Here is a 15121-nt window from a genome sequence, read left to right as displayed (position 1 = left end):
AATAAAAACTTAAGGGGGAAAAGATAATTTTTAACATTAATTAGGGAAAATGCAGTGCTTAAAATTAAGACATAAAAATGAGATAAAATTTAATTTTGTTTAATATTATAGGTTAAATAAAAATTATGCCTTTAAAACTAAATAATTTTTTTATTAATAACTATTGATAAGTAAGTATTTAAAATTTTAAAACTTAATAAAGGAAAGTAAAATGATGAACTAAACTTGGGTGGGCGAAAGACTTCTGGCCCAAAAAAAAGGAAAGTAGGTCCCTATACATTGAAAAGTCTGACAGATGGTTGCCTTCCAAATGTCTTTCTCCCCAATAAATAATTATATCCTATGTTCCATATTGACCTTTTTACCCCTTACGATTTACATTTAATTACAACATAAAAGCTATTGTGAATAACTTTTATAGACTAAAAAAGAAAAGAAACTTGTCCAAACCATATCCTATTAGTATTATCCTTTCAATCAAACTATGGTGTCACAATCTTTCAATTTGTTTTTTGTCAACCTAAAATTATAAATTATAACATAATATCAATAATAACAAGGGCGGATTTTACTATTTTTGAAACTACAATAATCATTAGTAATTCTATGAAACCTGAAGGGGTTCAAGAATTATCTTGAATTCCCATACCAAATTAATTATAATCACAATCTAACCAAACTTTTTAGTGATAAATCACACTACATAACCTAAAGTTTATTTAAAGTCAAGGTAAACTATTAATAAATTAATTTATTGATTTTGATGGATTTATGATTGGTTAACATCAAGCTAGCTATAGCAATGTTTTTATAGAAGTGTACAAGAACAAAAAGATGAAATTGATGTCCTTGAACGTTCTTTTTATAATTAACGTGCTGTTAAAACGACAGTATAAAAGACAATTTGGCAATTATTATGACATGTCCATTATTATTGTGTAATATCTAATTTTTCTGTCATGTTTATTTCTATAAGATAATGAGACCAAATATCTGGCTAAGATCTATCTAGGCTCCACCAGTATGCCTTACCTAAAGGCTTAGTTCTTGTTTTAGCTATCTTGAAAGATACAAGAAGAAATTTTAGCATTCATATTTTGAAATAGGACAAATGATTATTTTTCAATAAAGATTTGATGGACTGATAGATTTTTGTAAGTTTAGTTTAGGAAAAGTCAATTTCTCACCAAACTATTAAATTTTTGAACAAATTTTGTATAAAATTATTTAAAAAACCAAAATAAAACCTCAAACTAAATAATAATCTATTTTTAAAATTTTATTAAATAATTTTTACTCATTTATATAAGTTTTAATGAAAAATAATTAAAAAAAATTATTAACATATTTAGATAAGAGTGTCAATGATTTTTAATAATATGTTTGAGATAAATTATAATTTTTAAAAATATTAAAAGTGTTAATAAAAATTTAAGAGGTTTTTTTAATATAAAAAAAAGTTTAGGACACTATTAAAATTTTGAAAATTTTAATATACCTCTCAGTAATTTTTAAATTGACAATTATACCCTCAAAATATGCAATAAATAAGAAATATATATGTTATATCATAAATTATTGAAATTATATAATAATTTTTTAAATAAGATAAAAATATATATATTTTTTCTTAGTAAATTTTTAAAATATAACATCGACGCCTCATAATATATTTTTATTATAATATTTTAAAAAATTAATATAAATATCATTTGATTATTAAAATTAATGGATGATTTTGACAAATAGATAAGTAATTAACTTGGGGGAATCTTTCATTTCATTTGGCCTTATAAATATTATTTTTATAATCCTAACAGGATAGACATCTCTGACCAATGCTGAAAATCACAACTGTCAAGCAAATTAAACGTAATATATTTTGAGTCTTGGCATAACAAGAATTATCCACGTATTTTTTCCATTTGAAATTTTGTTTCATAATTTGGCATCCACTATAATTTTCAGGAAATCAGAACCCGGTTACCACCTTTTTCAATATAAGCCAAAACTTGAATTAATTAGGAGGAGCCCAGCCAGCTGCAATTGCCAGACCTTCATGCCAGAAACACCACGATAAACCCTAGCAGAAAAATAGTCAAACCTGTGCTTTTCATCTTTGTCATCACCTACCCTACGTAAATTAGAATGGTAGTACTCATCAGCACGTGGGAGGCATCTTGTTAAGGGACGAAGAAATGGCTTATAATGAAGGGAAATAATTATTTATCATGAAGGGTTTCTGGCTTTAACGTGATTCATGTTTTATATATCTATCTTCATCGACCGATCTCGAATTTTCTATATATATGGAGATCATATATATTAAAAAAATGTGATCATAATTCAAGTGTTAAATTTGATAATATAATTAAGATGGGGGATTAGCTATTAATCATTAAATCATTATGGATTAGTTGAGGATAAAGCATTGAACAGTTTCTAAAGTACGAACTTAAGAGAAAATTAAGAGAAAAGAATACATGTTTAATATTATAATCAAATACTAAGAATGCGTAGCGCCTATTGAAATAATAACTTAGAGCTGTAATGCATTTTGTTGAATATGACAGATTTTAGATAAGAAAGTAGAGAGGGTAACTGAAGACTATAAGAAAAAAGAGAGAGAGATGAAGGTTCAGCCGCCAGCTGGTCCCATTTTATCCCAACGAGAAAAAAAATCCAACAAAAGTTTGGCAACTTCATCTGCTTGTCATGTTAGTACGTACGTATTTGTGAGGTTCATTTTTACTTTGTTTAATATGATAATGCCCTTTTTTTATTTTTGAAAATCATAGAAAAACATTATGATTAAAAGATCATTTAATCTTAATTTTGGAAGACTTTTGTGTTTCTTTTAGTTCTAGATATGATCTAATTAACTCAATTTAGTTTAACTCAGTTCGAATTTATTTGATTTAAATTTAAGTTGAATCCCAATTGAAAGATTCAGTTCGTTTTTTAAATCAAACCAAACTTTAGTTAAGAGGTATTTAACTTCATTCAGCTTAAGTTTGATTCAAATTTATAATTCAAATAGATAGTTTAAATTTGTGGTTTGAATCAATTTAAATTAATAGTTTGAATTGGTAGTTCAAATTTATTGTTTGATTCAGCTCAAATTTACGGCTTAAATAGGTGATTTTATATATTATTTAGGTAAAACAATATCATCTTGTCAATGAGTCATGAATTTGAATTATAAATTTGAACTATGAATTAAGCCGAACCATATTACGAATTCAAACCACTCATTCTAGCTAAACTTGAACCGAACTGAACTGAACTGAACCATATCATTTTTTACTTGAGTCGAACTCAAAACACCTCTAATTTTGGCTTAACATACTAGAATCGAATTTCAATCAAACTATTTTTTATTCGAATCGAATTCAAACCCAGAGTGCTCTAACTTGATCCGGTTTGTAACCACTCTTAGTTTTCTTCATCATAATTAAACGGCTAGAAAAAAAAAAATTCACAGAATTATAATGTTAGTTTATTCCATGCTTAGCTTGCATCCTCTTTGAAGCCAAAATTAAAAAGATGCCTTTAAGTAAACTATTCGAAGTCAGCGGTTTGTCCAAATCTTACACATCGTTTTCACAAATAACCTAGCTTGAATTTAATCATTTCGGTTTATAATTATTTTGTGTTGAAAATCAATTTTACCTTGGGTATTTTTCAGTGTTCAAAGTAAAAACCAAATTCTATATAAACAGAGGAGAAGCAACGCTTGAGAGCATAAGCAAAACCCCATTTAGCTAATTTTGTAGTCAAATTATGGGGTCTTCAATGGCCTCTCTTTTGGCCACTCTTTTAGTGGCAATAATCTCTCTTACCCTCCCTTTTGAAACCATTGCTGATGATCACTATCTTTACTCTTCTCCTCCACCACCTAAGAAGCCTTACCACTACAAATCTCCACCTCCTCCACCCGAGAAGCCTTATCACTACAAATCTCCACCTCCTCCACCCTACCACTATAAATCTCCACCTCCCCCACCCAAGAAGCCTTACCACTACAAATCTCCACCTCCTCCACCCTACCACTACAAATCTCCACCTCCCCCACCCAAGAAGCCTTACCACTACAAATCTCCACCTCCGCCACCGAAGAAGCCTTACCACTACAAATCTCCACCTCCGCCACCCAAGAAGCCTTACCACTACAAATCTCCACCTCCTCCACCCAAGAAGCCTTACCACTACAAATCTCCACCTCCCCCACCCAAGAAGCCTTACCACTACAAATCTCCACCTCCTCCACCCAAGAAGCCTTACCACTACAAATCTCCACCTCCCCCACCCAAGAAGCCTTACCACTACAAATCTCCACCTCCCCCACCCAAGAAGCCTTACCACTACAAATCTCCACCTCCCCCACCCTACCACTACAAATCTCCACCTCCTCCACCCAAGAAGCCTTACCACTACAAATCTCCACCTCCACCACCCTACCACTACAAATCTCCACCTCCCCCACCAAAGAAGCCTTACCACTACAAATCTCCACCTCCACCACCCTATCACTACAAATCTCCACCTCCCCCACCCAAGAAGCCTTACCACTACAAATCTCCACCTCCCCCACCCAAGAAGCCTTACCACTACAAATCTCCACCTCCACCACCCTATCACTACAAATCTCCACCTCCCCCACCCAAGAAGCCTTACCACTACAAATCTCCACCTCCACCACCCTACCACTACAAATCTCCACCTCCCCCACCCAAGAAGCCTTACCACTACAAGTCCCCTCCACCCCCACCGCCAGTTCACAAGTGTCCTCCTCCACCGGTATACAAGTCACCACCACCACCCGAAAAGCCATACAAGTACAAGTCTCCTCCACCACCTCCTCCTCATTACATCTACGCTTCACCCCCTCCTCCACACCACTACTAGAAGGCGCGCCTTTGATATCTATCTTCCTTTTCAGGTACATTAATATTCCACATTACGATTAAACACAACTTCTTAATTAACAATACTAACGTTAAGTGATCAATTAACACAAACTTATTTTTGCAGGAGAAAATATCAAAATAAGGAAGGCATAGCTGAAGAGCTAGCTCGATCTATAGTGTGCAAGAAATTAAGCGAGTTTCCGCGTTTGTTTTTATCGTATTTAATTGGAAGGATAATAAGAGGCATGTGAAAAAAAGAAATCAATTATGAAAAGACTGCTCAATTATCCTTTTCAGCACTGATAGTTTCTGTAATTGCACTTCTCTTTCTTTCGAACAGCGCGTCTTAATGTATTTTTCAATCTTTTTGGCAAGACCATGCAGAGATTGATCATAAAATAAAATAAAAAGGAATGAATTTTCCTATGAAATGGTCCTTTAGAGAGCAACGTGACATCTTTTAAAAACTGAAACTGGTATGATGTTTAGTGAAATTTCTAACATGTGGTCCTGCATGGATTTTCATGCAGCTGATGTAGAACAAAAAGCGTGTTAAATGAATTGATCGATTCAACACTCTTTTTATTTGAATTCTTAGGGTAAATATTATATTAATTTTGTGGCCAATGGTAATGAATGTTCTTTAATCCCCCACCATGAAACCCACTATGCAGAGCAAATCATTGTTTCAGTGAGGAAATTTAAAAGCTGAAGTTCTTTATGATAGTTTAGAAAACTATTTGACCCTTGTTACAGTTTTAATTAATAACAACAAAATTAAGTATACCTACTTAGAGTAAATAAATAGATATATATTTGATACGTATCATCAAATAATTAAATGATTTTAAATTAAAAATAAAGTAATACTAATTCATATGATAGCGCATGTTTATTCATTTACATACTCAAAATTGTGTATACCTAACATTGTTCAATTAATAAATACTTAATTACACTAATGATGTTTAAGTGTTAAGCTTAGTTTCTAACAATTTGCATAATATAAGGCGGAAAAACATCTCAACTTGAAAGGTATTAGGTAGAAATAGAATAAGCATGCTACAGGAGGACTTTTCCCTCTTTTATCAACTTTAAGATGCACATATAGTAGATGTTAATAATTAATGGAATTATTTTCTTTGGCTTAACTAAATTAATAAATAGTTGTAATTGCAATTTATTATAGTTTAAAATGTTTGTTTGATTATGCATGAAGATAATGTTTCGTTCAAGGATGTAAGTTTTGACGGTGGAATTTTGCATTATTTCAAAAGTAATGCGGATTTTGTCTTCCTTCTTTTGGACATATTATAATAGAAGGTGCCAAATTTCAATTAATAAACAGGGGCCTGTACAAGCTGTAAGAAACATGCGCCTCCTTGGATACCCTTTATATTGTATTCCCAGTTACTGCTGTGCTGGCTATTATTCAAAATGGTTACCAATGTGTGGATCTTCTACTGTTTTTCGTCATTTTAATTTCTTGTATTTGTCTTCAAGCGAGGCGTGAAACGGTTACCAAATTCCACACGCAAGTGCCAGAAGATTACAGAAAATAGGAATAACATATATAATCTTCTAATATCATATGGGTAGGGTTAGATTCGAATCAAACTAATCTTGAACTTATATCAAAGTTATTCAAACTCGGTTTACCCGAGAGGAGTTGAGTAAGAAAAAACTAAAACAACATTGTTTTTATGCGTATGAGTCAAAATAATATTTTTTAATTGATTCATATTAAAATTTTTCAAGTTCGCTCTAGAGAGTTAAGCAAAAAAAGATTAAAATGACATCATTTTTATACATTAATTTATTCATATTAAAATTTTTCAGACTCACAAATTTGATAAATCGATCACCTTTAAAGCTCGAGCTCAAGCTCGAACTCGCAAATATTTAACTTTCAAACTTGAGCATAAATTAGAAGTCGTTTGAACAAAAGTTATTTCAGACTCGTTCGAATTAAACTCATTCACGAGTTCTAACAAGTTTGGCTCGAATCTATCCCGGACCTAATTGAATTGGAATATTAGTTCTCCTTAGCACCGACTTCGCAATAGAAACATTTATATCAAAATAAACACTTTACATTATGGGAACATGCATGGAGTAATAATTTTCACAGTGCATGGAGACGTAAAGCGATATTCATGACTAAAATGCTTTTTAATTATGCTAACAATAAAATGTCGGTTAATTAAATTATCCAAAGAATATTCGGATACAAATATGATTGTCAATTGATAATTCGATCACAAATTCTGCTACCCCAAATACACTAAGTGTTTTGTCTTTCATCCATGCATTTTCTTAGCACTCTATAATATTTTACTTTAATTCTTTAGGACCGTTAAAAATGTTTTTCACGTCCATTTATACCCAAAATGACCAGATCCATTTCCATTACGTGTAGAATTCTACTTCTACATTAAATTTCATTAAAAAATTAAGGTTCATTTTTATGCATGGAGACATATCTAAGTTAAGGTATTCAAACTTATAAGATTTAGACAACATAATATAAGGAATTTATGTGAAATATATTGGAATGTTTAAATTTTAATTTAGAAGAAACTCAGTTGTTATTAATTTATACCGAATTTGAAATAACTTTATTATATATATACAACATAATATAAAGGAATTTACATTAAATAATCTGGAAAATAGAATTGAATTCAAGTCAAGTTTGAACGAGTCCAAAACTAGTTCTAGTCAAGTGAGCTCAAGCTCAAGTATAAAAGTTCAATATTTTCAAGCTTGAACTTGAGTTATAGAGGTATTCGGTTTGTAAAACTTGTGAACTTGAAAAATTCTATATAAATAGACTAAAACAATATTGTTTTGATATGTATTAATCAAAACAATGTCATTTTAATATCGAACTAAACTGAAAACTCAATTCGAGCTTGAATTTGAGTCAAATTGGGTTTGATTCTAGTCGAGCTAAGCTCGAGCTAAGGTTTGTCAAGCTTGCTTCAAAGGAGCTCGTGTTCGACTCGTTGAGTTTGCTTTAAAGGAGTTTGAGCTCGGCTCATTTCAAAAGAGTCGAGTTTGAAATGAGCTTTTAGCTTAGTTCATTAGTAAAATAATATCATTTTAATACATATTGGTTAAACGACATCGTTTTATATCAAATTTTTTAAGTTCACCACATTGACAAGTTGAACACTATAAAGCTTGAACTTGAAAATATTGAACTTTCAAATTTGAGCTCTAGCTTGTTTGAGTTAAACTTATTTCAGACTCATTCAAATTAAACTCAAATAAATTTGATTCAAATCTAGCCTTAAAGTTGAACTCGAGTTTGACTATTTTCAAACAAGTTGAGCTTGAATACCTTTGAGATGAGTTTGATAAACTCAAGGTCGAGCTCAAGATTAGCTCCACTCAAATCAAACTAAGATCAAGCTTAAACAAACTCAAACTGGGCCCACCTCAAATCTAGGTTTATTGGAAAGCCTCAAAATCCAGCTTATTGGTAGAGGGAAGAAGAGGAGACACAAATATAGTTGTTATGTTGTTAAACTATATAAAAAAGTTACTTGATTAATTATTTCAAATAATAATAATGGATGCCGATTCAAGTTATTAAAACAATATTCATTTTCCCTTTAAAGTGTCTCTTAATATATTTACCTGAAATATTGATTAAAATAGTCTATTTTTTTCTCTTGTATACATAGATAACCTCTTTTTTTCATATTTTATATGTGTAGCCTAAAAATAAAATATCTAAAATATTCTTAGGATTTGTACTCATCCAACCAAGTATGAACTCACTTAAGCAAGACATAAAACTTACTCACTCATCAAACCAAGACTGAAATATAAGGTGAAATGAGATGAAAATGTGAAATTTTATGATGATTTTGATGGTGGAAAGGTTGGCAGGGTGATTGGGTAGTTGGCCAATCAATTTATTTTTTAAAATTGGTTGAACGGGTGTTTGATTGGCCATGGCTATCCGGCTGATCCATACGACCAACCCATTCAATCAACCTCAAATCTCATAATCTTATTCTTTTAAAAGCAAAATTAACTTAAAAAGTGATCATATTTATATAATAAAAAAATAGTTATATATGTATAAAAGACAAAAAAATAATAATTATTTTAATCAATATTCCTATTTATCTCATGGGATTGGAAAATAGTGGGGGTCAATGTCAACAGATGAAATTGCATAATACGTCGAAACAAAATTTAAAAAATATACATGAAATCATGTATAAAAAAAATGCAATAAAAAAGATAGAGATGGGGATTTTTAATGCTGAAAACGAAATGAGATGGGATGAGAGGACAATAGACAGGCAGACAAATACTGAAGGCATTGCATGCAAGCCATTTTTAATTGATTTCATAAAAAAAGGAAGAATCCACTCATGTTTTAACTTTCTATTTTCTTATAAAAATTAAGATTCCAGACAACTTGCAGTGGGTTAGGTATAGCTGAAGAACATGAAGGATCTGCTCATTGGTTTAATTCATTTTCTTTCTCCTGAATCTGGTTTCATGAAATTGATTTGGTATTTGTTTGTGTTTCCCGATTGATAGTGAATTGTTTGTCTATGAAGTTGATAGATAATGAAGATTATAATAAATTTAGAGTAATATCTTACATAATTATTTTGAATACATAAATATTTATATATATTATTATATAATAGATTGTTATTTTATTTATAATTTAAAATAAATAAATCATATAATAATATATATATATAATATATATCTATTTATTTATTTAAAATGAAAAAATATAATTTTATTAATAAAATTAATAATGATTGATAAGATGTTCGGTTTATATAATCAAGTTGAATGAAGACGGATTATAGGGAAAAATACATCTCGTCTTCTTATTTTAGGCTAAAGGATTGTTACCACCCAAGATATAATGAAAAGCTAAAGTGCTACCTTATAACTTTCAAAAACTTAAATATCTATCCATAAGTCAATTTCTATTAAAAATCTCAGTCAAGGTTAAGGGTAAAATTATTATTTTAATAATAATATTTAAAATATATATAATTTTATCTGGACGATGACACCTTTCGATAAAGCTCTTCGTTTTTCATGCCTCTTTTGACATTGATCAGACATCCAAATAGGTGGAGAGAGACCGTCGGAGAGAGAGAAACCCTTGGGAGGGAGAGGCTACTAGCGACAACACCGGAGATGGCACCGGATATTTGGAAACTAATCCCTAGAGGGAAACTGTGATTTTTTAAAACTTAGGTTAGAGGAAATTTTTAGTTTTTAAAATTTAGGGAGGCAAACAGAGGTTATATTTTAGTTTATTTTTAATATTATAGATAAAATAATGATTTCGTCCCTACTGTTATTAATTTTAACCAGTCATAGATAGATATTTGAGATTTTCAAAGTAAAAAAGGGAAACTTAAACAAGTAGCATACTTTGGGTGGGAAATAGGCTTTTTGCCAAAAAAGAAATCAATTATGAAAAGACTGCTCAATTACCCTTTTCAGCCTGATAGTTTCTGTAATTGCACTTCTCTTTTTTTCGAACAGCGCGTCTTAATGAATTTTTCAATCCTTTTGGCAAGGCCATGGGGAGATTGATCATAAAATAAAATAAAAAGGAATGAATTTTCCTATGAAATGGCCCTTTAGAGAGCAACGTGACATCTTTTAAAAACTGAAACTAGTATGATGTTTAGTGAAATTTTTAACTTGTGCTCCTGCGTGGATTTTCATGCAGCTGATGGAGAACAAAAAGCGCGCTAAAAATGAATTAATCGGATTCAACACTATTTTCATTTGAATTATTAGGATAAATATTATATTGATTTTGTGGTCAGTGGTAATGTATGTTCTTTAATCCTCCCACCATGAAGCCTACCATGCAGAGCAAATCATTGTTTCACCAAGGAAATTTAAACGCTGGACTTCTTCATGATAGTTTAGAAAACTACTTGACCATTGTTACAATTTTAATTAATAACAACAAAATTACGCGTATTAATTTCGAGAAAATAAATAGGTATATATTTGATATATGTCATCAAGTGATTAGATGATTTTGAATTAAGGATAAAATAATATTCAATCATATGATAACACATCATTTGTTTATTCATTTGTATACTTAAAATTGTGTATACCTAAAATTATTGAATTAATAAATACTTAATTACACTGATATTCAAGTGTTAAGCTTAGTTTCTAACAATTTGCATGATATAAAGTAGAAAAACATCTCAACTCGAAAGGTGTTTGGTAGAAATAGAATGAACACGCTACAGGAAGACTTTTCCCTCTTTTATCAACTTTAAGATGCACAAACAGTAGATGTTAATAATTAATGGAATTATTTTCCTTTTGCTTAACTAAATTAATAAATATATGTAATTGCATGAAGATAATGTTTCGTTCAGGGATGTAAGGTTTTGATGGTGGAATTTTGCATTGTTTCAAAAGTAATGCGGATTTTGTCTTCCTTCTTTTGGACATATTATAATAGAAGGTGGCAAATTTCAATTAATAAATTGGGGCCTGTACAAACAGTAAGAGACATGCACCTCCTTGGATACCCTTTATATTGTACTCCCAGTTACTGCTGTGCTAGCTATCATTCAAAATGGCTATCTTTTACTGTTGTCATCCTTTTAATTTCTTTTATTTGTCTTCAAGCGAGGTGTGAACTGGGGGGCAACAGACAGCATATTTGAGATTAAAAAGGGTTAATGCATATGGTACCGACCGACTTACAATTTAAATTGGGTATTGGTATTTACTGCTCCGAATTCCAAATGCAATTGCCAGAAGATTACAGAAAAATAGGAATAACATACATGATCTTTTGATATTATGGTTAGGATTAGATCTAAACTAAGTCAAACTAGAACTTATATCAAAGTTGTTTAAACTCGGTTTATCCGAGAGGAGTTGAGCAAAAAAAGACTAAAAAGACGTTGTTTTTATACGTATTAATCAAAATAACGTTGTTTTAATTTATTTATATCAGAATTTTTTAGACTCATGAGTTTAATGAATCAATCACCCTTAAAGTTTAAGTTCGAACTCACAAATATTTAACTTTCATAATTGAGCTCAAACTAAAAATCTTTTGAACCAAGGTTATTTTGGATTCGTTCGAACTAAACTCATTTACGAGCTCTAACAAGTTTGGGTCGAATCTATCCCAAATTGTGGACCTAATTGAATTGGAATATTAGGTCTTTTATAAATAAATAAATATATTTATTTATTTATTTATTTATTTATTTATAAAAGACCTAGTTTGCTTTAATTCTTTAGGACCGTTAAAAATGTTTTTCACGTCCACTTGTATCCAAAATCACCAGATCCATTTCCATTACGGGTAGAATTCTACTTCCACATTAAATTTCATTAAAAAATTAAAGTTCATTTTGTATGCATGGAGACATATCTAAGTTAAGGTATTCAAACTTATAAGATTTAGACAACATAATATAAGGAATTTATGTGAAATATATTGGAAAGTTCAAATTTTAATTTAGAAGAAACTTAGTTGTTATTAATTTATACCGAATTTGAAATAACTTTATTATATATATACAACATAATATAAAAGAATTTACATTAAATAGCCTAGAAAATAGGACTAGTATCAAGTCAAGTTTAAACTAGTCCAAAACTAGTTCAGGTCAAGGGAGTTCGAGCTCAGGTTTGAAAGTTCAATATTTTCAAGCTTAAACTTGAGTTATAAGGGTGATTGGTTTGTCAAGCTTATGAGTTTAAAAAAATCTATATAAATAGACTAAAACAACATTATTTTGATACGTATTAGTCAAAATAATGTCATTTTAATATCGAACTAAACTGAAAACTCAATTTGAGCTTGAATTTGAGTCAAATAAGGCTAGATTCAAGTCAAGCTGAGCTCCAGCTCAAGCTTGTCGAGCTTGCTTCAAAGGAGCTCGTGTTCGATTCACTGAGCTTGCTTTAAAGGAGTTTTAGCTCAACTCGTTTCAAAGGAGCCGAGCTTGAAACAAGCTTTTAGCTGAGTTTGTTAGTAAAACAATAGTGTTTTAATGCATACTAGTTAAATGGCATCGTTATGTATCAAATTTTTTAAATTTGAGTTTGACAAGCTGACCACCTTAAAGCTCAAACTTGAAAATATTGAATTTTCAAGCTCAAGCTCAAACTCGAGCTCGAGCTTGTTTGAGCTAAACTCATTTTAAACTTGTTTGAATTGAGCTCAAATAAACTCGATTCAAATCTAATCTTAAAGCTGAACTAGAGTTCAACTCCTCTCAAACAAGTCAAGTTTGAATACCTTTGAGATGAGTTTGATAAACTCAAGGTCAACCTCAAGATTAGCTCTACTCAAATCGAACCGAGATCAAACTTAAACGAACTCAAACTCGGCTTGCCTCAAATCTAGGTTTATTGGAAAGCCTCAAAATCCAACTTATTGGTAGAGAGAAGAAGAGGAGACACAAATATAGTTGTTATGTTGTTAAACCATATAAAAAAGTTAATTGATTAATTAATTCAAATAATAATAATGGATGTGGATTCAAGTTATTATAACAATATTCACTTTCACTTTAAAGTGTCCCTCAATATATTTATTGGAGATATTGATTAAAATAGTCTATTTTTTTCTCTTGTATACATATATAATCACTTTTTTTCTTATTTTATATATATAGTTTAAAACATAAAATATCCTTAGGCTCTGTACTCATCCAACAAAGCATAAACTTATCCAATTAAGATATAAAACTCATCAACTCACATAACTAAGACTGAAATATGAGGTGAAATGAGATGAAAATATGAAATTTTATGATAACTTTGATGGTGGGAAGGTCGGCGGGGTGTTTAACAGATTGGCCAACCAATTTATTTTTTAAAATTAGTTGAACGGGTGTTTAGCTGATTAGCCAACCTATCCAATCAATCTTAAATCTCGTTATTTTATTCTTTTAAAAGCAAAATCAACTTTAAAAAGTTATTATACTTGTATAATAAAAAAAAGTGATTTTATATATATATATATATAAAGTAAAAAAAATAGTATTTTAATCAACCCCTGTCTATCTCATGGGGCTAGAAAATAATGGGGGTCAATGTCAACAGTTGAAATTGCGTAATACGTCGAAACAAAATTTTAAAAATATACATGAAAACATGTATAAAAAAATGCAATAAAAAAGATAGAGATGGGAATGTTTAATGCTAAAAATGAAATGAGATGAGATGAGAAGAGAGGACAATAGACAGGCAGACAAATCCTGAAGGCATTACATGCAAGCCATTTTTAATTAATTTCATAAAAAAGGAAGAATCCACTCATGTTTTAATTTTCTATTTTTCTTTTAAAAATTAAGATTCCAGACAATTCGCAGTGGGTTAGGCAGAGCTAAAGAACATGAAGGATCTGCCATTGATTTATTTTCTTACTCCTGAATTTGGTTTCATGAAATTGATTTGGTATTTGTTTGTGCTTCATGATTGGTAGTGATTTGTTTGTCCATGAAGTTGACAGATGATAGAGATTATAATAAATTTAGAGTAATATTACACGTAATTATTTTATATACACAAATATTTACATATTTTATATATATTATTATATAATTGAGTATTATTTTATTTTTAATTTAAAATAAATCAATTATATAATAATATATATGAATTATATATTATTTATTTACTTCAAATAGATATGTATTGTTTTATTAATAAATTTAATTATGAATGATGAGATGTTTGAGTTTATATTATCAAGTTGAATGAAGGCAGATTACAAGGAAAAATACATCTTGTCCTTTTATTTTAGGCCAAAAGACTTGTTTCCACCCAATATATAGTGAAAACCTCAAAAACTTAAACACTCACTCATAAGTTAATTTTTGTTAAAAATCTTAATTAAGGTTAGTGAAAAATTGTTATTTTAATAATAATATTTAAAATATATATAATTTATTATTTCCTCATTAGGTTTTAAAAACTAATAACTTCAATCATGTTAAAAGTTTTATAGTTTTAAAAAAGTGATATTTCCCTTCTAAAACCTAGGGTTTTTTCTTACTGCCACCACCATCTACATGACGTCGTCTCTCTCTCATCTGGACGAAGAATCTCATCTAGACAACAAAGGCGTTGTTTGGGCACATCGTTGTCTAGATGATGCGACAATGTTGGAGCTGAGATGACAATGGGTTCGGAGTAGGCATCGT

At 30.2% G+C, this 15121-nt stretch overlaps 1 protein-coding gene across 8 annotated transcripts; it reads left to right on the top strand.

Moving 5' to 3' along the window:
• Nucleotides 1-3732: 3732 nt before the first annotated feature.
• On the top strand, nt 3733-5341 carry LOC123203183 (extensin-3-like). Of its 8 annotated transcripts, XM_044619405.1 has the most exons (4): nt 3733-4508; nt 4539-4616; nt 4647-4942; nt 5035-5341. In XM_044619405.1, the coding sequence occupies exons 1-3, from the start codon at nt 3784-3786 to the stop codon at nt 4906-4908; spliced, it is 1065 nt and encodes a 354-aa protein (XP_044475340.1). In that variant the 5' UTR covers nt 3733-3783; the 3' UTR covers nt 4909-4942; nt 5035-5341. The 8 variants fall into 8 exon arrangements, with proteins under 8 accessions (XP_044475340.1, XP_044475336.1, XP_044475342.1 ...); XM_044619401.1 differs by having other exon boundaries at nt 3734-4370; nt 4401-4942; XM_044619407.1 differs by lacking the exon at nt 4539-4616 and having other exon boundaries at nt 3734-4508.
• Nucleotides 5342-15121: the final 9780 nt, after the last annotated feature.

Source organism: Mangifera indica, chromosome 19, assembly GCF_011075055.1.
Source record: "Mangifera indica cultivar Alphonso chromosome 19, CATAS_Mindica_2.1, whole genome shotgun sequence".
NCBI classification, from domain to species: domain Eukaryota; kingdom Viridiplantae; phylum Streptophyta; class Magnoliopsida; order Sapindales; family Anacardiaceae; genus Mangifera; species Mangifera indica.
Note: the sequence above shows the minus strand (reverse complement) of the source record. Positions and strands in the feature narration are given on the sequence as shown.

Coding starts and splice junctions, on each gene's coding strand:
- LOC123203183 (XM_044619400.1), top strand. CDS start 3,784: ATGGGGTCTTCAATGGCCTCTCTTTTGGCCACTCTTTTAGTGGCAATA.